At 31.6% G+C, this 21,500-nt stretch overlaps 3 protein-coding genes across 12 annotated transcripts; 1 reads left to right on the top strand and 2 right to left on the bottom strand.

Annotated features, from left to right (window-relative positions):
• Positions 1-559: 559 nt before the first annotated feature.
• Positions 560-3,620, bottom strand: LOC118057784 (probable E3 ubiquitin-protein ligase RHB1A). 9 transcript variants are annotated; one of them, XR_004689028.2, is made up of 6 exons: positions 3,452-3,620; positions 3,044-3,109; positions 1,751-2,068; positions 1,486-1,595; positions 810-1,206; positions 560-684 (listed from the first exon to the last, which is right to left on the bottom strand). XR_004689028.2 is itself a non-coding variant. In XM_035070491.2 (5 exons), the coding sequence occupies exons 1-5, from the start codon at positions 3,606-3,608 to the stop codon at positions 1,177-1,179; spliced, it is 663 nt and encodes a 220-aa protein (XP_034926382.1). In that variant the 5' UTR covers positions 3,609-3,620; the 3' UTR covers positions 560-1,176. The 9 variants fall into 9 exon arrangements, 8 of the variants coding, with proteins under 8 accessions (XP_034926382.1, XP_034926381.1, XP_034926380.1 ...); XM_035070491.2 differs by having other exon boundaries at positions 560-1,206; positions 1,751-2,050; XM_035070490.2 differs by having other exon boundaries at positions 560-1,130.
• Positions 3,621-9,685: 6,065 nt separating this feature from the next.
• LOC118057786 (calmodulin-binding receptor-like cytoplasmic kinase 2) lies at positions 9,686-12,994 on the top strand. Of its 2 annotated transcripts, none has more exons than XM_035070497.2 (6): positions 9,686-10,258; positions 10,983-11,224; positions 11,308-11,479; positions 11,623-11,712; positions 11,837-12,138; positions 12,439-12,994. In XM_035070497.2, the coding sequence occupies exons 1-6, from the start codon at positions 10,009-10,011 to the stop codon at positions 12,706-12,708; spliced, it is 1,326 nt and encodes a 441-aa protein (XP_034926388.1). In that variant the 5' UTR covers positions 9,686-10,008; the 3' UTR covers positions 12,709-12,994. The 2 variants fall into 2 exon arrangements, with proteins under 2 accessions (XP_034926388.1, XP_073263540.1); XM_073407439.1 differs by having other exon boundaries at positions 10,131-10,258; positions 10,949-11,224.
• A 6,118-nt stretch (positions 12,995-19,112) lies between these two features.
• LOC118057788 (uncharacterized) lies at positions 19,113-20,958 on the bottom strand. Its single transcript, XM_035070499.2, has 3 exons — positions 20,575-20,958; positions 20,243-20,307; positions 19,113-20,079 (listed from the first exon to the last, which is right to left on the bottom strand). The coding sequence occupies exons 1-3, from the start codon at positions 20,731-20,733 to the stop codon at positions 19,395-19,397; spliced, it is 909 nt and encodes a 302-aa protein (XP_034926390.1). The 5' UTR covers positions 20,734-20,958; the 3' UTR covers positions 19,113-19,394.
• Between the last annotated feature and the right edge of the window lie 542 nt (positions 20,959-21,500).

The raw sequence follows: 21,500 nt of genomic DNA on the forward strand, positions 1-21,500 counted from the left end.
AAATAAAATTATTGGTCACATTTGTGAGATTCTTCGCATAAATTTTTTAGAATGTAATTTGGTGATGTGCTAAAAAACATTAAAGAGATCATTTAAAAAAAAAAGTTCAAAAAAAAAAAAGATTGTGCTGGGTACCCCAATAGGTGAAAAAAACCTTTCAACTCCCCTGATTCGATCGGAAGTGAATGATGGTTATGGAGGTACCCGAGTCAGGTGCGAAAACATTTTAAAAAAAAAACACACAGACCCAACTTGACCATTGACCATCCCTTCTACCACATATCAAGGCCAGTTCTTGAATTTCGGTTCAAAAAAATGTTGGAAAGAAGTTCCTAGAAATATGTTTCACTTAGTTTCCCAAAGAAACTCGTAGATGGAAAAGGTATTACAATTCTTATATAATACCAGTAACTTCAAGCTTTTGATGTAGCGCCAACCCTCCAAGCATACAACCAAAAAAGTAAAAGAAAAGGGAGGAGATGGGAGGAGCTCATAAATCTGTGATCAGGCAATTGAAAGATACAAGGAATTGATATGCAGAAGAATGCATCTTAGGGGATGATACAAGATTTTTTCTTAAAATTAAACAGCAGGCATACATCTAACGCCACGTCAATCTGAATTCACACAGTATACCTTTTCATTGTTCAATGCGCTTTCCATACATTCAACGACTCCTAGATGCTGAATTCATCCAGAAAGCAATTTAAAAGAACGATTATACACAGCATACAACAAGCAAATAGAAAAGAATATGCATAAGAAAGAGAAATATAGTATGCTAAAACAACATGGAAGGCAGCACTGACCATTTGCTTTTTAACTTGAAGGTACATCGTTTGCATGTACTCCCTCCAACAACCGTGATCTGCAGGTCCATGTCATAACTAGCAACCGAGGTATTAACATGGATATAGAGACACAAACAGAGGAAAACCTGTTTCCATAGAGTCCTAAAAGTTCATTCCTTTACTACCACTGAACTTCTCAAGAGGAGCCACACAAAATGATAATTTGACCCTTCAAACCAAGCAAGACCAAATTAAAAATGAACCTGTGGGCACTCTACCAACCAGCAGTGAGACAGAATTGACACCATCCGCAGCCCACTAAAGTTGGCAAGCTGTTAACTGAAACAGCAAAAAAATCTCCATCTCAAAAAGCATTAGACAGCAACTAATTGTAGGTGTGGTCAATTATTACTTCCTGTAACATAAAAAAGCAGAGTGCAAATAAATGTATAAAAAAACCATGAGTCAATAGCGAGTAGTAGAGTCATTCCACAAAAGCATGGAGTAAATTTTTCCCCTCATATTTGCTTCTATCTTTTATGTGAAACAATCAACTAAATAACATATTCCTCAAGGGGATAACAAAGCGGCTATTTAAAAGGAATTCCAGATTACATCAATCATCTCATAGGTAATAAGAGAGCACTAAGATCATCCACTGACAGCACATAAGGTCATTTTACAAGAGGCAAACCTGGTCACATATGGGGCAGATGTCACTCCTTTCCATCCACTCTAGAATGCAGGAAAGGTGAAAATGATGTTTGCATTTCGTGATGTGTTTTGGATTCTCCAAGTCATACTCTGCAAATGCAAGCAGACAAAGCTGACTAATTACTTTTGGACAACTACACATCAATTCAGGAATGACCTTGATTTACTTCTCTGTATCCAGAAAAACTGTAAAAACATAAATTGAAAACAGCATTTATCTCCTATGAGAAAAGGCACTACCACACCTTCAAGGCATATCGGACAAGCATCTTCTTCTGTTGCTGATGCAACAGGTTCATGTAATTTTGTCACGTCTGACTTCCTTGGGGAGAAAAGAAATGAACTAGCATGAGTTCTGCAGTCCAATTCTTCAAGATCTTCACATGTTGCCAAAGTTTCAAAACTACTGCGACTAATTATTTCCCTAACAGACTCAGAATCTGGTGATTGTGGACATCCCAAAACCACATCATATGGCAGAGGTGCAGGAGGGGGGCGGAAAGTATCAGGCGTTGATGTATTCAAATTCAATTCAACAAGGAGACCTGCAGTGAATGCAGAGGCTGCAACATTGTGAGATGTTAAGGAGACATGCTCTTCCAAAGCTGGCGGACACTGCACAAGGATGTTATAAATTGCAAGATGATACTTTGTTAGCCAAAAGAACCTATATGAGCCCATTTTCAAGATATTTTGCTTGAAGTGGTAGTAGTTTTAGGCTATGTCATTGTAGAATGGAGTAGAAAAAAAGTGCAGAATACAAACTTTGAGTATCAGTCTGTTCTAAGAATTATTTATAATTGCATCCTACATCATTTCTCTTACAGAATCTCAACAATAAAGCTCCCTCAAACCTATAGATTACAATTCAATCAAGCAATCATTCACAAAAATCGATCAATCAAATGGCACTTTTGAACAGCATCAAGGTTTTTCTCTATTTGGCTTGCTGTCATTCAAGGAACAGATTGTGAAATAGTGCAAGAATTAGAAAGCTAAAATTAGAGGCATGTTTTTAAGCTTATATTCATGGCTAAAACAACTAAGTTATAACATGTTCTGTCCCCTATATGTGCAACGTTGACCCTAAAATTCTCCCATTATCGCATAAAACATTCTCAAGAATGGCCTTTCCTTTTCCAATCCAAATTGATTGAACACCAAAGTGTAACATTTCCCAGGTGTAACAGCCATTAAATAACCCCAGCTCCACTTCAAAACTATGTCTATAGCAGTGCATTTATATGAGGATAAACTGTAGCAAATGGGGAAAACCAAAAACGCCATCTTTTATGATAACAACCCCACCCAGGGTTAAACCTCAAAGAGAAATCCTAAAACTCTAGCTAGTTCCAAATCCTATGCACAATTCCGAAAAGCACAACTTTCGCCCTGCAAGAACCCGCATCCACTTCAACAGAAGCAAGAAACCATAATGACACAACATTAATGTCAACCAAAATCTACTAGAACAAACATGACCGGCAGATATCATATACATATACTTAGAGAGTAAGTATAAAGTAAATATTACTAACATAATAATACACGGGCGTTCCGTTTAAATGAGGTTTCCTTGAAGAACAACAGCAACCTCCCATTCCCTGCAATCTTGTTTCTGTTATTCAATAAATGGTACCAATGGTTGTGGCATAACTAAGCTTCCTGTTATTTCCCATCAAAAGAACAGTATAGTTTATACGTGTCACTAATATCATCACCTTAAAAATCACAAAAACTAATACTACATAAGTTATCAGCAGACACTATCATGCGTCAAATTCGGAACCCAAATGTGCAAAGAGAGGAGATAAACCCTAATTTGAAAGGTCACAGAGATGCCTATATTAGAAAGAAAACTGTAATTTAAAAAGTTACGAAAAAAAAAAAAGGAGAGGGAGAAGGAGAGTCTATCAGTACAAAAAGATGTGAAGGATGAAGCTTACCTGAAGAGAGACGCTGAAGCAAAATACGATTCGGTGAGAAGAAAGGGAAGGACAGGGAGGGGAGGTGAGGGGAGGAGGGACTCTGCTTTTTGTAATTTGTCTTTGTTGCTTTATACTTTTTTCTGTTGCTGTTTTCCTCACTGCGCACTCCACTCATTTTGATAATACAGACGCGTTATCCCTTTGAGTCTGAGTCGAGTCGAGTCGAGTCTCGTGGCCTAATTAATTAATTAATGGAGTATATTTTACAAAAATTACTACAACTTGATTATTATTAAATGGATCTATTACCTGTGTTACACGTGTTAGTTAAAAAAATTCAACATAAAAAATATTAAGATTTAAAAAAAAATTCAAGTCATTAGCTGAAATAATAATTTAAATAAAAATTACAACAAAAATAAATAAACTAATAAAAAATGATAAAAAAAAATAAATTAAAAAACCCAATTTGAATCCATCTGGAGTATAAAAAAATCTAATGTTAAAGGGCAAAACTGAAAAAAATAAAATAAAAAAAAACTTAGTTAAATCAAGTTAACTCGCAGATTCTGTGACTATGAACATAAGATTAAGATAATCTCATAGAAAGAAAAGCAAAAAAAGAAGTTTGAAGACCAATTCCAAATAAATCATATGAGAATATGATAACTTCATATAAAATAAAAGAAAAGGATAGAAACTCAACCTTTAGCAAATAAAATGTTGCCAAAATGAAAATCAAGAAAAAATATAATTAAAAAAAGTAAAAATAAAAAACTCAATATGAGCCTACTTAAATTAAAATGCAAAATCTTTGATCTAGTCATGATACTAGAGTAACCATGTTTGAAAGCAGAGTGAATAGAACCACAAATTTTAATTATCGAACAATCTAATGTTGAAAGATAAAAATTAAAAAAAAAAAACAAAAAAAATATGAGTAAACATCGGATAATTCACCAGCCTTGAAACTTCCATGTGAAGGAGGCATGAGTTTTTCTTCAATTTTGTGTTAATTCCACACCTAAGAGCTCATTTCTAAAGCAAAATCATTAATTAAAACAACCTAACACATTTAACTTAATTTTCCATAACCAAATCACAACATGCCAAGTTCCAAAACACATGAGAATCATAATTAATCAATGTAGGAGTAGTTCTCGCCTCTTATTGACATGAATTAAAAAAGAAATTAATTTGCAAGGAAAAACCATTTTTCTTCACCTCTTTTTTTTTCTCTTTCTCTTTCTAGTTTCAACTTTCTCTTTCCAAGCACAAAAACTCTAGAAAAGCTTGAATCCCTCCTCTTAATCCATCATAAACTCTCTTCACTACTTTAATTTAACTTATTTTTTGTGTTTTTCTTAAGGATTTAAAGAGAAAATCAAAACCCTTATCTCCCCCCTCTTTATTCTTGTTCTAAGTTATAATGAGAAGAAAGGAACATGTATTTATAGGTTAGGATTTTCTTATTTACCACAATGCTCGTATGTCTAGTTCAATATTTTTCATTTAACTCGATACCCAGTCTCAACCCACTTTTAAATTATCAAAGATAAACATCTTTTTCCCTAAAGTTTTATTTCTAATTACTTAGAAATATTCCATTTATATTTCAAATTGACATGTATCATTTTTGGGTTAAATGTTTTTTTTTCAACCAAGGGTTTACAAAACAAATATGATGGGTTAGAGTAAACATGTAGTGCAAATTGGTTGGCACGTGTTATTGATTACTTTTTATAAAAACTTGAGTTTAATTCATTGTAATCTTCTTATTAGTATGAGGTGTGATAAATATTTGTGAGATATTATCTATTATAAAGTATAAGTGATAATAAAACCACTTGAAAAAACCTTAGGTGTGAGCTATTGAAATGTTGAGATCTTATGTCTTAAAAAAGATTATGAATTAAGGGTTTTTTAATTTTAAACTCATGAAAAGATTAGATTGGTAAGGTCTCACTCACAAGTAGATCATGAGTGATTAGTGAATAATTGAACGATAGCTTGATTAATTGAGTAGGCAAGATTGATCAAACCATTATAAATTTGATGTGTATCTCTCACTCTCTATTTCTTCTACTTTATTTACTTATACATTGAATAATCATACATGTGTATGATTGGTTATTTCAACAAAGTATAGGATATATATCAAGGAAAAATTTTAGTATACAGAAAAAGAATATTGAACCTTAGTTTTGGCATTTTAAGGAGTTGAAGAATAAAAAAATTAAGATATTAAATCTTAAATTAAGCTCCTAATTCACCTCCCTCGTAAGTGCTTTTAAAACTTTTGTTTTTGACCTATCTAGTGATTATATAAAGGTTGTGGTTTATTGATCCAAAAGTCATACTCCTGTAACATCTTGATTGCGACTCAAACTTGTTATACAATAAATAATGTTTTTATACTATATATTACTATACACTTGCATTGTGGATGGAACTATTTAGTGAATAATGTTTTTTTATTATTATTTTGATTATTGCACTTTATTATTTCTCAATTTCATCATTAAATGTTATATTGGTATTTTTTTTTTTGTTCAGATTTTCTTTTCTTTGTATATTCTTATGAGTTCAAAATGTTTGATAAAAAAATCAAAATATAATTAGAGTTCAATTTAATGGAATCTAACTTAAATTTATAGTATAAAAAATAATACTATAAATCATTTTGATCTATAAAGATTGAACTTGTAAATGTTTGATCCCTTATATTTTTGTAATGTGTGTTTGACCTTAAACTTTATTTTTTTAACATTTTAATCTTTGTCTTTGACAAAAGATAGAGAAAGTTATTGGAAAAAGAAGGGTTAGAGAGAGGTTGGTTTGTCTCATTTCAAGAATAACAAAAGGATGATTTGTGTGTCAATAGGTTTATCTTGTTGAGAAGAGTGTCATTAAGATGTTTTAGAGTTTTTATCTCTCTAGTAAAAGTAGATTGGAGTTTAAGATATTTTTTCATTTGATTCAATTTTAGTTTTTTAAATTGATTGAAGAATGTTTTGATGTTAGACATAGGTTTAATATGATTTTTAGAATGCCTATTATGTATTTTCGGGTGAAAAGGTTGAAAATAGTTTTACGGGGTTCCAAAACTTGGACTGAGAGCTTCCCATCCATTGGTGGTGACTGGAATCTAAACTAGTAAACGATACATCATACTACCAATATGAACGTGTGATTTACCTTTAAATAAAAATAAAAAAGGTCAAGTAAGGAAGGTTGTCTTTCTTTCCATTAGGCTAATGTGTATAGGCTAATTTGCATAGGCTCAACCTCTTAAGCTTGGACATTTAGTCTCTATTTGTAACCCTTTAGATCTTTTATTTTTCATTTTTTTTTAGATTTTAATTAAAATATATTATTAATAATTTGTAAAAAAAATATTAAAAGTCTTTCTATTCCCACAGTTTATTTTTTAATGTCAATTATTGATCCCACCATTCCATTCTCTTATAAGCCAAATATGCCATAAAAGATAACAATTCGTTTCTGTTTTTCCTAATTGACTCAAATCATTAACAACTATTTATGAGTCAACCCACTTAACTGATTCTCACTCAGCCCATTATATCTACTCCAAAGTCCTAAAATTCTCTACCAAAATGGGTTTTATTTATGAAATAAAAAAATAGTTGCATTCACAAATTATAATTTTGAGATTTTATAATGTATCATATTTCCAAAATCGTCTTGAATATTTGTATGAAATGCAAGGTTATTAATGATACACATAGATTATTTGATGAAATGCTTGGGAGAAATAACGTGGAATACTTTATTTACTAGCTTATTGATTACAAGCGTAATGATTATGAGTTAAGTATCTACATGGTTTTTTTTTTTTTTTAATAAAAATGTTGTTTGATAAAATAGGTTATGATGTGATAACTATTAACAAGTTGCTTCACATTTCTTGAGTTAAATGATGTTGGAATTGGTAGAGAATTACTTTGTATTATAACGAAATTAGGTTTTGAGTTCAATTGTTTTATCAGTACTTTAGTTGATTTGTATGGAAAATATAGACCAATAAATGAAGTGAGGCATGTTTTCGATGAAATATTATGTGAAGATTTGTTGCAATGATATGTAATATTTTCTAGCTAATGACATGCTGTAGTAAACCTCATGGACCTATCAATGAAGAAAATCGAGTTGTATGATTAAAGAAAAAAAATACTATTAGAGGCTCACGAATACATATAGAACAAGTCTCTTATGTTGTTTAGGGGCCCTTCTAATACTTACAATAGTAAGATTACGAGGGAAATGAAACTTTAGAGATTACGTTTTATATTGAGCTTTTATAGGTATTTTTACATTGAGTTCGTAAGAAAAACAAGACTAAGAATGTAAAAGGAGTGTCTATAATTACCTTGTGTTTCATGGATGCATATTTATATCTATCAACCATATCTACTTTCATGGTGATAAGAATAAAATAGTTACACGTAGGCATATGACAATCATTTGAGTTGATAGCTTCTAATGAGTGGTAGTGTTTTATTTTAAAAAAATGATCTTGTCATATGGGTCATTAACTAAGCTTAAAACAATTACAACATGATGGTCACAACTTTGTGGGTCAATCGTGATAAAATGACATGCATACCATAAAGGTAAGTGGTTTTATTTAAGGTTGAGATACATAGACCAAAATGCATGGCCTTAAAGGCAAAACAAATCATGAAATCATGATAATTAGTGGAAAATAAATAAATAAAATCATAAATTATAATTTTCCACCAACTAAACTCAAAGAAAAAACATGATTACCCCAAAGAAAAAACATATGAAGCTCATCTCTAAACCAATCTATTGTTGAAGGGCAAAATCAGAAAATAAACAATTAAAAAAAAGAAAAAACAATTTGAGTCATCTCGAGTTAACCTGGCAAACCCCCAACTCAATTCATGAGACTAAGATAACGTAATAAATAAACAAATAAAAAAAATATAAAGTCCAATTCCCAACAAGCTAAACTCATAACCCGAATCATGAGAATGAAATTATCTCATAGAAAGTAAATAAAAAAATTACAAAGCTCAACTCTAAACTAACTCATTGTTGAAAGAAGAAATCGTTAAAGAAAAAAATAACTCGATTCAATCTAGGTTGACCCCATAAATTTATGACCTAAGTTGTGAGACCATGATAATTTAATAGAAAAAAAAAATCATAAAACTCAATTTTCATCCAACTAAATATTAAAGGCTAAAATTAAAAAAAAAATGAATTAAAAAAATACCAGAGAAATGAGAAGGAAAAAAAGTAGTATTAAGAGATAATAATAACCTTATACAAAAAATTAAAATAAATTATAAAAATCAATTATTAATTAACCTACTATTAAAAGATAAAATTAAAAAAAAATAAAAAAATAATTCAGTTATTTCAAATTAACTCACAAAATTTGATCTTTTAATTTCTACATGATTATTTTATTTGAATTTACTTTTTACAATGTTATTATGTTATGGTCATCGATTTCTAAAAAGTGTATTTAGATGGGAGGTGTGATAACTTTTTTTCTTAAAAATATAACCCTTTTAAATTTAAAGCACGCTAGAGTATGTTTGGCAATGTGGTAGTGGTTGCTTTTCAAATAACTTTTTATGCCGAAATGCATGCTAATAATGTTTTTTAATTTTTAAAAATTATTTGTGACATCAGCACATCAAAACGATTCAAAACATACAAACCATATTAAATTTTAACAAAAAAAAATTAAAATTTTTTAGAAACTCGGTTTCAACCGTGTTTCTAAATGGTTTTTAAAAAGTAAAGCACACGCACGCACGTGAAAGTAAAAACACCACGCGCGCGCGTGTGGTTACATACATACATATATATAAAAATATATTTTTATATATATATGTATGTATGTAACCACACGCGCGCCCGTGGTGTTTTTACTTTCACGTGCGTGCGTGTGCTTTAAACACACACACAGATATCTGTATATATATCTGTGTGTGTGTGGGGTTATATATACCTGTGTGTGTGTGACTATATATATATATATATATGCCATAACAATATTTGCCTTGGATTTTTGTGGTATAAGCAGACAAAATTCCCCCCAGTACTTGCAGCTACCAACGCTTTCTTGATTTGACATCTTTTCCTATTTTTTGGGGTGTTGATAACGTCAATGGACAAACACCATGCTTTTTTTTTTTTTTTTTCTTTTGTGAAATATCAATATCTGTTATCGTGTGAAATTGGCAATTTCTCAAGCTGTGTTGAATCTTTCCACGCTGATTATCCCTGCCCTCTCTGCTTCTTTCTTTACCAATTTATTTTCTGAATTGCCGAGTCGTCGAATAACGTATTAAAAAAGAGAGGAGGGTTTCCATGAGAGGAAAAAAGAGGTAGCTTGCTGGCCTTAACACATAATCACTGCTACTAATCTTAAATGTAACTGGTGCTATTGCCATTCATAACCTCAACGGCTCACGTAGCCACACCTGCCTTTGAAAAACCGAAGTCTTCCCTCTCTTTTTTTTATTAACACAACTACTACCGGCCATTTCCACCGCGCTCTTGCTCTCTAAACAATGAAAAGCCCATGTTCTCCCTACGCTCGCCGGGCCCCAGCCTCTGAAGTACGGTCTACGTTGGACCGTATTCCTTACTCCCCTACATCCTCCTCCTACCCAGGCAGCCCCGCCGTGAAGAAGCGGGACCCATTGTTTGCGGTAGCGAAATCGATGGCCGGAGTGTTTGGTGCTTGTTTAATGCCCCCCGAGCCTGAGCCGAACGATTCAAAGGCCTTTGGTTCCTCTGAAGAGTTAAAAGCTCCCTCTGGTAAATTTCTTGCTTTTCTCTTTACCTTATTACTGTCTTGTAGTGAGTTTTTGCTACGAGAAAAGGTTGGAAACTAGTGTTATGTTTGTTTTTTAAAAAGTGATTTTTGAAAAATTATTTTTAAAATTATTTTTATATTTATTTGATATTAAAAAAATTAATCAACAAAAAATACTTTTTGGTTAAAGAAAAATTTAACTTGTTTTCAGAAAAGTGTTTTCCTGAAAAATTTAGACAGAAAATACTTTCCGGAAATTATGAAAAATTTAGAAATATCATATTATTTGCTGATTATATCAAATTTGGTCCTCAAACTTTTGATTGTTATATATATATATATATATATATATATATATGTATATATTTTGAATATTTATTTTTTAATCTCATCTTTTAAAATTTAATTTTTATATTAACTTTGGTCCTCATTTTTATAATTGTTATTTGTTTTTTTCTTATTATTTTTTTATTAATTTTTTTATCTATCAAATTTGGTCCTCATTCTTTTGATTGTTACTTATTTATTTGAAATAATTTATGAAATGTTAATTATTATTATTTTAATTTCTTCATTTTTTTTTTTTAGATTTGATCTCTTTTTAGATTTGATCTCTTTCTGATTATTATCAAATTTTACTCATGAAATGCTATAATTTCTTTTTTGTCTTTCTATACGAAATGAATTCATAGTGTTAAATGAACCGCTCATATCTGTTCCTGCCAGTTGTATCCAATACTTCTGGGAGCAGTGAAAGAAGGCAAGGTTCAAATCGAGGCATCTATAGCAGTCCGTTCAATTCAGTCCGTGAGAGAGAACCTGGGAGTGTTAATTTTACCATGGAGGAAATATATAGAGCCACAAGGAACTTCTCCTCCACATTCAAGATTGGACAAGGTGATTTTGGGACTGTTTACAAGGGGAGACTCCAAGATGGAACCGCTGTTGCCATCAAACGTGCCAAGAAGGTTGGTGAAAGTTGCAATTTCTTTTTTCTTTTTCGCTGAGTGTTCTGGGGTTTCACAGATTGCTTGGTTATCTGTGCCTGCAGAGTGTAAATTATGACAAGCATTTAGGTGAAGAATTTCAAAGTGAGATTCGAACACTGGCACAGGTGGAACATTTACATCTAGTAAAGTTCTATGGATATTTGGAACATGAAGATGAAAGAATTGTTCTTATGGAGTATGTTCCCAATGGAACTCTCAGAGAACACTTGGATTGTGAGCTCTTAGCAACCTTATATATATATATGTGTGTGTGTGTGTGTGTGTGTGTGTGTACTGTGTTGGATGTGGCGGATGGAGATGTATATATGTTTGCAAATGTGGAAAATTTTGTTGATTCAAGAACGGCATTGATGCAGGCATGCATGGAAATGTTATTGACCTTGCTGTGCGCGTAGATATTGCAATTGATGTGGCTCATGCAGTCACCTACCTTCACATATACACAGGTTGTCTTTAATGGCAACCAACCTAATTTTACTTGTTTCAAAGTTAGAGCTTCTGCTATTTCTCTGCCACTTGCAGCAACGTTGTCAGAGATATCTTATTGGATCATTGTTGCTTTCCATGTAGATCACCCAATTATTCACAGGGACATAAAGTCCTCCAACATTCTCCTCACAGAAAACTTTCGAGCCAAGGTAGCTGATTTTGGTTTTGCTAGACTGGCAGCTAACAGGGATTCAGGTGCCACCTATGTGTTTACCCAAGTTAAAGGAACTGCTGGATACTTGGACCCAGAATACATAAGGACGTATCAATTAACTGAGAAGAGCGATGTTTATTCATTTGGTGTGTTGCTGGTTGAACTAATGACAGCAAGGCGTCCTATTGAACCGAAAAGGGAAGTAAAGGAACGTGTAACTGCAAAATGGGTGAAATCCTCTTTCCCTCTGTTTCTCCACTCAATACAAGTATTGCTAAATTATTAATAATGTTCTGTAACAGCTAGAAACCACAGCTCTATAGTTATCCAACGCTTGCCATATCTGATGGAAGTCCTCCACCGAACCAATAAAGCAATCCCAGAGCTTCCATCTAATCTCAATATTATTGGAACTTGTCTACCAAGATGTTTAATACTTTTGTCCAAGAGATCAAAGCGATCACATTTACCTGGAGTGATAGCAAAGGAAGGTTTCTCCCTGTTCTGATTTCAGTTGGTTTACATGCAGGCAATAAAGAAGTTTGCAGAAGGTAATGCCATTGTGATCTTGGACCCGAAGCTAGAGCGAACTGCTGCAAATAAGTTGGCCCTAGAAAAGATTCTGGAACTAGCATTCCAATGTTTGGCTCCTGGAAAACAGAGCAGGCCGAGCATGAGGAAATGCGCAGAGGTTCTTTGGAGCATTCGTAAGGATTACAAGGAACAATCAACCTCAGATTTTTGTGAACTTATTTCTTCTAAATCACAGGGGAGTTTTTCAGCTATAACAGAAGAATAAACAAATAGCTGCCTAGCATTGTGGAAATCAACCCCACACCAGAAATGGTAATGTAAAGAGAAGCAAGCCGGAGCAGTTGCTTTTCAAGACGAACAAGTGATTTGAGAGTAACAGCGCAGGTGGTCAGAAAGGATTAATAGTTTTCCATAGAGCATTGCCAAGATGACGCAATATTGCTTAATAAGATTCAGTGGTTGCAGGATCATAGGAGGAACACTACTTGTGACGTTATTAAAAATCTTAAATATATTTCTGGCCGTAGGTTGGGGTCTGCATTTTTGCTGCATATTTAAAAATCTTAAATATATTTCTGGCGATCTTGAACTATCATTCTGGAAGAGCCATGTTCGAATGGTTTTGTTTTTTTGTGGGTAAAACTTTGCGAATATTTTATATTGATAGATTCGCAATATTTATCACCACTTTCTGAAGAATTACACAAACATTTCACTCATGATCTCCATTTGCATGCAAACTGCGTCCAACTTGGAAACTGGATGCCTGGTCCAATCTGTTTCCCGCGTCGTTTATTCAGATTGCCATAAGCAGCTGGCACTAGTTTTCCAGTTTCCCTTCATTTTCCAGTTTGTTAATAGATTCAAACTTTTCTGCAGCCAGCTACAGCTCAAGATCTGATCATTTGCAAGTAGTAAAGAGGGAATAAATCCATTCACAAATGTATTTCTATGATAAATAAGTTAAATCTTATTAATAATATGTATCAAATAACCAAAATAATCCTAAATGACTGGATACCCAAGAAATTCATCCTCAACGCTGGCTCTCCTCCCCCTAAATCTTTTCAGCAACATTTCTATCTTTCCTCAATCCACTAACCTGTTTATCTTACCTTTGCCTGTGCATACACATTTACAGAAAGTCAAAAGAAAAAAAAGTACTGCAGAAAAAAGGGGGAACAATTATGAGCAGAGAAGCAGCTCGTGGCTTTTGTTACTATACGACACAGTAGATTTGTGTCCGTCCATTATTTTTTTTTACATTAAAAAGAAATGCTAAGAAAAAAAAAATCCGGGATCCAAATACTTGTACCAATTGATAATTTAAATAATATAAATAAATAAAATAACAATGTAAAAGGAGAAAAAACAAAAACCAACATGAGCCTATTTAGTTGTCAGGCAATCCCACACGCACCGCTTGAACGATGCAGGGGTCATCCACATGATGGCATATGCCATGTACTCACTAATAAGGTTTTTTTAATTATATTTAATAAATATAATTTACAACAATGTCTTTGAGTATCCTTAAAATTTACAATAAAAACATTGTAAAATGATAAAAATAACCCTTGGATGAGAGTTTTGTTGGTTTTGTCTTCAAAAACATCAAAGTAATTCCATTATTATAAAAAATTAAAAATACAAAAAAGTCATTAAGTAATAAGCATTAGATTATTTTATTTTAGGGTTGTATGAGTAATTTTAGTGTACAAAAAATAAAATTACCAATATAACTTTATATAATTTATAAAAAACAATTGTATCTTAGTGAAAAAACCATCTTGCACCCAATGCCTGGTTCAAAAGTTTTTTTGTCTAATGATGATTTTGTAGTAATTTGTATCTGGAGGAACAATAATTTCTCCTTTGGTTTTTCTTAATTCAATTTAACTTAATGTTTTGCCTTGGTAAGAGATGCTCTGGTAGATGCAATCAAAGAAGTCTTGTTTGGTATGGACAACTACATTTTCTCATACGTATTTCTTCCAGAAATAGAGAGCTAAATTCTGCCAAAATCTCTCCTCCCTTTAACAATGGTTTAGCTCTTAATAATGAATCATGTCGTGTTAACCCATAGTTTGCATCTAGAGTGGTTTGATTTTCACTATTTATAATGTCTACATTTGAACATAGCTTTTGCCCCTTTCTCTCCACTGCAAGAATGTTGACAAGCCTCATATGGGTTTTTTTTATGAATTAAGTTAATTAACCCTAAAATACATTGATTTGAGTTTTAAATATTTTGAAGAAAATTAATGGCTTTGGGTTATTGTCGATTGTGAATTAAAGTGAGGGTCAGGATTTTTTAGGTTAATTAAGGGATTTTGCCAAATTAAGTGTAAAATATGATAATTAGCTATGAAGTGTATCAATTGGGTTGATAATCTCGTTGTTTATGGTGAAAATTGATAAATTTGGGTTTTCACTAATTATGTTATCATTAGAGTTTTGTTGACAAATTATATTATTTATGAAATTAGATAATTTTTATGCTAATCTTTAAACAGACACTACATGCATGTCCTCAAGTTAAACAAGTTGGGGTGGTGTGGGCCCACCCATGAGTGCTCCAGACCCATTCACTAGCTTGAGTGATTTTTAGATGTAGTTAGAATGTAGGCTTTAATGTTTTAAGAATTTTAAATTTATTTCATTGTGTTTAATTATGAATTGTGAATTGTTAAATTTGATGAATTGTTGTGTGTTGAGTTATTAATTGTGTTGGGAAGATGAGTTGTGAGTTGTGAATTGTGTTTCTAAATTTTGATGTATATGTTGGGTTGGTTTTTTGTGGTAGGGAATTGGAAGTTGGGAAAACATCCTTAAATACTTTTTTTAACGAGTCTCATAATTCACATGCCAAACTTGTTGGATTTCTCAAAACATATAAATACAGAGAAAACAATAAATTTTAGTTTTATTGGGAGTCCCAATCTCATTAGATAAATCTAGAAATGCTTAAGATTTATATGAAGATTATCTGAAAATTATATGTTATTTTTTGCTTTGAATAATTACTTTAATGTTAGATTGTCACAAATCACAAGTCATCTAAGAGTCTGATCTCTAACAGTAATTCACAAGAATCATTGGTGAAAAATCTTTCAAGCCCTTTTAAAATAGAAAGATTGTTATGTATTTGAATTTTAATTCTTTTCTTTTGTGTTTTAAATATAAAGGAATGATTTTTAAAATTTTTAGAGAAAAACCTAGTCTATGATAATATCTATTAACATTGAATGGAAAAATAAATAATAAATAGTAGCAATTGAAACAACTTTCAAAGCAAAATTTTTATTTATATTTAAAACAGCTTCTATAACTGCTCCTTGCTATTATTATCCAGAAACCAAGAGCTCCCAATTTCCCAGTCGGAGCCCTATAGCAACCCTGATTTAAAAGTGGGATTTTTCTTCTTCTTTTTTGTAACCTTTTCAGATAGATTTTCAGATGATTAGATGCTGTTACATTGATTTAATTGTCAATTAATCTACTGTGAAATAAAGATATACCATCTGATTGCAGCCTTTTGATGCCATGAGCCATCCAATTATGCTCCTACGCGCTCATGAGGAGCGTGCTTGGCTTTTCAACTGTGACCCATTAAGGGTCTGTTTGTTTAGGTTTAATTTGTGTGTTTGCGGTGTAAAAAACACAATTAGATATTTAATAATATATTAAACTATATTTTATATTGTGAGACTCATAAAAAATTAAGTTTAAAATGTAGTTTTATATGAGGAGTTTTTACATGTTTTTTGAACTGAGTTTCGTAAAATTTTCTTTATTTCTGTGTTTTAAAAGCATTTTTTTAAAAATTTGAATTTTTTTTATTTTTTTCTTTACTTCAAATTAATTTTTTATATATATTCAAATCATTTTGATGCGTTGATATCAAAAATAATTTTGAAAAAAAAAATTAATGTATTTCCAAGTAAAAAACACTTTTAAAAACAACCACAACCAAATATTTTATACATATTTTTTACTATATATAAATCTTAATCATAATTTTTACTATCTAAATTCAAATTTACTATATTTTTAAAAAATTATAACCATAAAAGCTACCTCAACAATAAACACGCTATAAAAGAAAGGGATTTTATCCGTAAATTTTAAAGAATCCAAGCCAAAAGAGAGAGTGGACGTCCCGTTTCTTTTCCCCTTGAATGAAATTCAGTGTGTCACAAAAGTTGGATCCATAAATCGAGTATTTCACCGTATCTTACTTGCGTATTTTGAAAGTTCTAGTGTTTATATTTTTTAAAAATATATATTAAAAAAATATTTTTAACATTAAAATAATTTAAAAACATTAGAAAAAATTAATTTTAAATAAAAAATATTTTTTAAATTTTAGACAAATGGTTTTTTGGTTGCATTGTTAAATGCACCTAACACAATTTAATAAAAGTTTTGGAAAAATAATACAAGTTAAAAATATATTATTAAATAACACAGTTTTAAACATTACTGTTATTAAAAATAAGAATGTTTTCAAAACTCATTTCTCATTCAAATTTATTAACATATATAAAAATCAACTCAAAATTTAAAGCACATAAAAACTTTATTTCTTACACACTTGGTAGCATTAAAAAGATATTGATTAAACGATTCTAATCATGTCTTGAAAGACCACCAAACAAAGTTATAATTGGTTAAAAATTTTATTCAAGGTTAATTACGATCGAATTTGGTGATCTACCAAAATGCAATTAGAATTATCTTGTCAAAATCTTTTTAACAGTACAATATATATATATAAAATGGAGCTTTAATGTGTCCACAATGACTTATTCTTTCTTTTCCTCCCTCTTTATTTTTTTTCCTTGGATTTCATGACAACCCCTCCAAAAATTAAATATGTCTTGTTAATTTGTATTAATTTTGATCGTCATTCTTTTAATTACTATTTGTTTTTTTAATTTGATTTTTTTTTCAATTTCACTCCTCAATATTTTATTTCATTTAATTTTTGTATCCAATTTGATACTCATTATTTTGATTGCTATTTTTTTTTTTGTTTTCTCATCCCTTTCTTGATTTATTTTATTTTGCAATTTAGTCCCTCATTATTATTATTTTCATTTAGTTCTTATATCATATTTGATTTTCGTTGTTTTGATTACTATTTATTTTGTTTTTAAATTTGGAAGATTAGGAACTTTGCTTTGTAATTTTTTTGTATTTGTATTCTATAAGATAATCACAATTTCATTACCTATATAACAAATTTTTAAGATTAATCTCATTTAAATATAATATTTCTCTTTAGGTTATTGAACCTTGAACTTTATTATTTTTTTGATTTTCTTTTAATGAGATTATCCCGATCTATTATCTTGGGTTGAGTTAATTTATTTTTTACATTGTTTTATTCAATTTTTTTTGTGTATGGTTATTCTAGTCTCATGATTGGATCATAAATTTAATATGCTAACTCGAGTAAAGTTTTCTTATTGTTTTTTTTAAATATATCTTTTTTAATTCGTCCAACAATATTTTCTTGAGACTGGGTAATTTTTTTTTTTTACAAAAATATAATGCGCGGCTTTCCCAACGACACATTTACCGGGTTGAATGGCAAGGAGAACCCGTTGCGCCACATTCAATTGTCAAGCCGAGTAAAAACAAGGTTAGGGGCAGAGCTGCATTGACGACGAGGAGCTATGGAACCCAGATTTGAAAAACAAATTACGTTTCAGTTCTAAATTTTTAAAATTTTGTAATTATATCCTTTAAAAAAGTATTATACAGGAAATATATGTTTCGCACCTAAAAATCATGCGTTATCCAATTGGCACTTCCTGAATTTCTAGTTTTGTCCCTGAATAAGGGTGTTTTTTTTTTTTTTTTTTTTTTTTTATGGGGCGAAAAGAGACTATCTTGCATTGTTAAAGAGGTTAATTCACATCTAAAATTTAATCTCATATTTGATATTTTCTTAATCAATAAAGGTGACCTCACAAGAAATAAGCAATAAATAATAATAATAATAATTATCGAAAGTTTCCTTGATTGATATCCTTAAAGTCAAGGATTTGTTTAAAAACAACGTGTGAGGTGGAGAGCCACAAAACTTAACCTTTAAATTTTGTTTGATAGTGTTATTATGGTTATTTTTAAAGTATTTTTTATTTAAAATATATTAAAATGATATATTTTTTATTTTTTTAAAAATTAATTTTAAAATCAACACATTAAAATAATCTAAAAACACCAAAAAATATTAATTTGAAGTAAAAAAAATAACAAAAAAATAAATTTTTTTAAAAACACTTTTGAAACACAAAAACAAACAAAATCTATATAATTACTAAAAAATAATTCATTATTAAAAAAAAAAACATATCATGGAAACTTAACCACCTAAATTAGGGTTTTTAAGTGGAGAAGTAATGTTAACTCTTATTATTATTATTATTATTATTTATAATGAGAATTCAATTGTTTATAAAAATAGAAATGTTTACATGCTAAAAAAGTAAAATTGAAATGAATGATTAATCTGGGACTCAAGATTGTTAGCATGCGTGGGAAAATTACAAAACACGAAGTCCATTGAATTTAATTCCTTAATCTAATCGATCATAAGATGCTCCGGATCTAAAAAGATCTGTGCACTCCACTCCACTCCACTCCACTCCACAGCTGTTGAAAAAGATAAAACGAGAGCTTGAAATTACATTACTACCCTTTCAATCAATTGACCTGCACAATCTCTAAGTCAGCTACTCACACACCCTACAACCTTCCCTACTGTCATGTTACAGAGAAAACATTAATTTCACACCTAGCAAAACACAACAACACGTGCAACAAGATTATCACCAAAAACTCCCCTAACCCTAAACTAAATAAATAGATAACCCCCGATTATTTCAAAAAAAATTTGGAACACCAGCAGCAGCCACAGCATCTTCTCTTCCAAACTCTTCACATAAAAGACTTTAGGGACCGCGCTTTCACGGGTTTCCGCATCCGTTTCTTGCCGCTATCCTCGTCGTCGTCCTCCTCCTCCTCGTCGACATAATCAAACTGCCGATTATTTTTAATTGGCGAAGAACTTGAGAACGGTGTCGTATTTGGAGTCATGGAATCAATAATGGTACCGTTGTCAACATCCTTGTCCTCATTCTTGTTGACTGCATCTCTATCTCCTCTTCTCTTGCCCCACAACGGCCCAAACCCAGAATAGTAATAAAATTCATACGGATTTGAGTTGGATGATGACCCTTTTTTAGCTGACTTTGCCCGACCACGGCGTGCCCCAGTTATACAAGTACCCTTATCAGGTTTTTTTGTAGCAATGGCACCGCCATTAAAGTTGCCGTTGTTACATGATGATGATTTGAGAGATGTCAAATGATGATGATGATGATGGTCGCACATAGGGAGCCCATTTCTAGTCTCATTCTTGCAATGCCAGCCTTTGCCATCAGTCTTGTTGCATTTCATTAGCTCGAATTCGCTATCTATTTTTATTCCTTCGTAATCGTCGAGCATCTCTGATCTCCTGTTACCTTCATTGTCATGATTATCGTCAATAATAACCATATTATCGACCTTCATTTTGATCATTCCCTTCTCTTCCGAATCTTCCATCATCATCGACGCCACGCTGCGCGTAATTATATAATCCAACAATATTCAACAGCCGCAAACACAAGCTCACCATTCCATAAAAAAAGTCTCAACAATTGCTTCCAAAATATCGAGCTATTCCAAAAACCCTAATGCTAAACAATACGATATATCAAAATTGGCATTAACGATTAAATTACCTCTCAACAGCACCGATAGAATCGCCTAAGCTACCATTTCCATTAAGGCTATCTTCTCCGTCGAACTGATAGAGAGAAGAGCCACAGAGAAAGAAATGAGAAAGACCCATTAACCTAATCGGCTATTAGGGGAAGAACACACGACAAGACCAAGAAAATTTAGGGTTTTAAGGCAACCCTAATGTTTGATGTCAGAAAAACCCTAAGAAGAAGAAGAAGAAGAAGAAATGCAGGTAAAGAGAGGATAAATAGAGAAAGGGTTTAGATAGATCTGTCAACACAAGAAGAAAAATGAAAGAAATGAAGAGAGACATTCCATAATGAAAGCTTACCTGGTTGAGTGAAGAAGACGGGTAATAAGTTTCTTGAGAGAAAGAAATCACATCCCATGGTGACTGGTTAAGCTGGCAAACGTGTGTCTGTAGTGGCTGAGCTCCTAAACCGTGCGAGAACACGAGAGACGATAGCTTTGCGTTCTTTCGAATCCTCATATTTGAAGAAGATAGTAATTGTGGGTTTATATGGTTACCAGGACGACTTGTTGTGTCTATATATTAGATCCAACGCAGAGCAGGTTTTTTGTTTCAGTTGGAAGAGGAAGGGGAAGAAGGAGAGGGGGCTGTCTTCGCTATTGTTTTTGCTTGCTGCAGATCTCACAGAACTCGATAATGAGGGTTTCTTATTAACTCTCTGTTGCTTTCTTGGCCCTTCATATGTTTCGATTTTTATTTGTATTTTTTATTTGGACATTTTTGTCCTTGGGCTGGGTTTTTTTTTTTTATATATATATTATTTACAGTGCAGTTTCAGAAAAAGGGAAAGAAGCCTGCCGCTATTACACGTCATGATACATGTCCAAGCCTACAAAAGAAAAATGATTCAGAGGCAGGCACTTTATCTGATGAGGTTATAAGTCCTTGCTAAGGTGTATCTGCCTTGCTCCTACCTTGAGATTTCTCTCTTTTAACGACATAAGTTGGAAAAGGAAAAGTCAACATGGTACCTTGTCAAAATGGAGATCATACTTCAGTCATCCGAGAATCTTGCATGCATATATATCGTAATTTAGCACCTTATTGTGACATATCTTTTATATAAATTATCACTAACACATGATTTTGATTATTACTAACACATTAATCTTGTACTTGTACTTGTAATATATATATATATATATATATATATATGTATGTATGTATGTATGTATGCTAATAGATAAATCTAATTAATAATGACTCGATATTGCTACTATAGGTTT

The sequence above is a fragment of the Populus alba genome, chromosome 2 (assembly GCF_005239225.2).
Source record: "Populus alba chromosome 2, ASM523922v2, whole genome shotgun sequence".
NCBI classification, from domain to species: domain Eukaryota; kingdom Viridiplantae; phylum Streptophyta; class Magnoliopsida; order Malpighiales; family Salicaceae; genus Populus; species Populus alba.

Coding starts and splice junctions, on each gene's coding strand:
- LOC118057786 (XM_035070497.2), top strand. CDS start 10,009: ATGAAAAGCCCATGTTCTCCCTACGCTCGCCGGGCCCCAGCCTCTGAA. Junction 10,259..10,982: donor AGAGTTAAAAGCTCCCTCTG/GTAAATTTCTTG, acceptor TGTTCCTGCCAG/TTGTATCCAATACTTCTGGG. Junction 11,225..11,307: donor CCATCAAACGTGCCAAGAAG/GTTGGTGAAAGT, acceptor CTGTGCCTGCAG/AGTGTAAATTATGACAAGCA.
- LOC118057788 (XM_035070499.2), bottom strand. CDS start 20,733: ATGAGGATTCGAAAGAACGCAAAGCTATCGTCTCTCGTGTTCTCGCAC. Junction 20,308..20,574: donor CGTCTTCTTCACTCAACCAG/GTAAGCTTTCAT, acceptor TCTCTCTATCAG/TTCGACGGAGAAGATAGCCT. Junction 20,080..20,242: donor TCTATCGGTGCTGTTGAGAG/GTAATTTAATCG, acceptor AATTACGCGCAG/CGTGGCGTCGATGATGATGG.
- LOC118057784 (XM_035070489.2), bottom strand. CDS start 3,608: ATGAGTGGAGTGCGCAGTGAGGAAAACAGCAACAGAAAAAAGTATAAA. Junction 1,596..1,750: donor TTGTCCGATATGCCTTGAAG/GTGTGGTAGTGC, acceptor TTGCATTTGCAG/AGTATGACTTGGAGAATCCA. Junction 1,207..1,485: donor TCTGCCCCATATGTGACCAG/GTTTGCCTCTTG, acceptor TTTATGTTACAG/GAAGTAATAATTGACCACAC.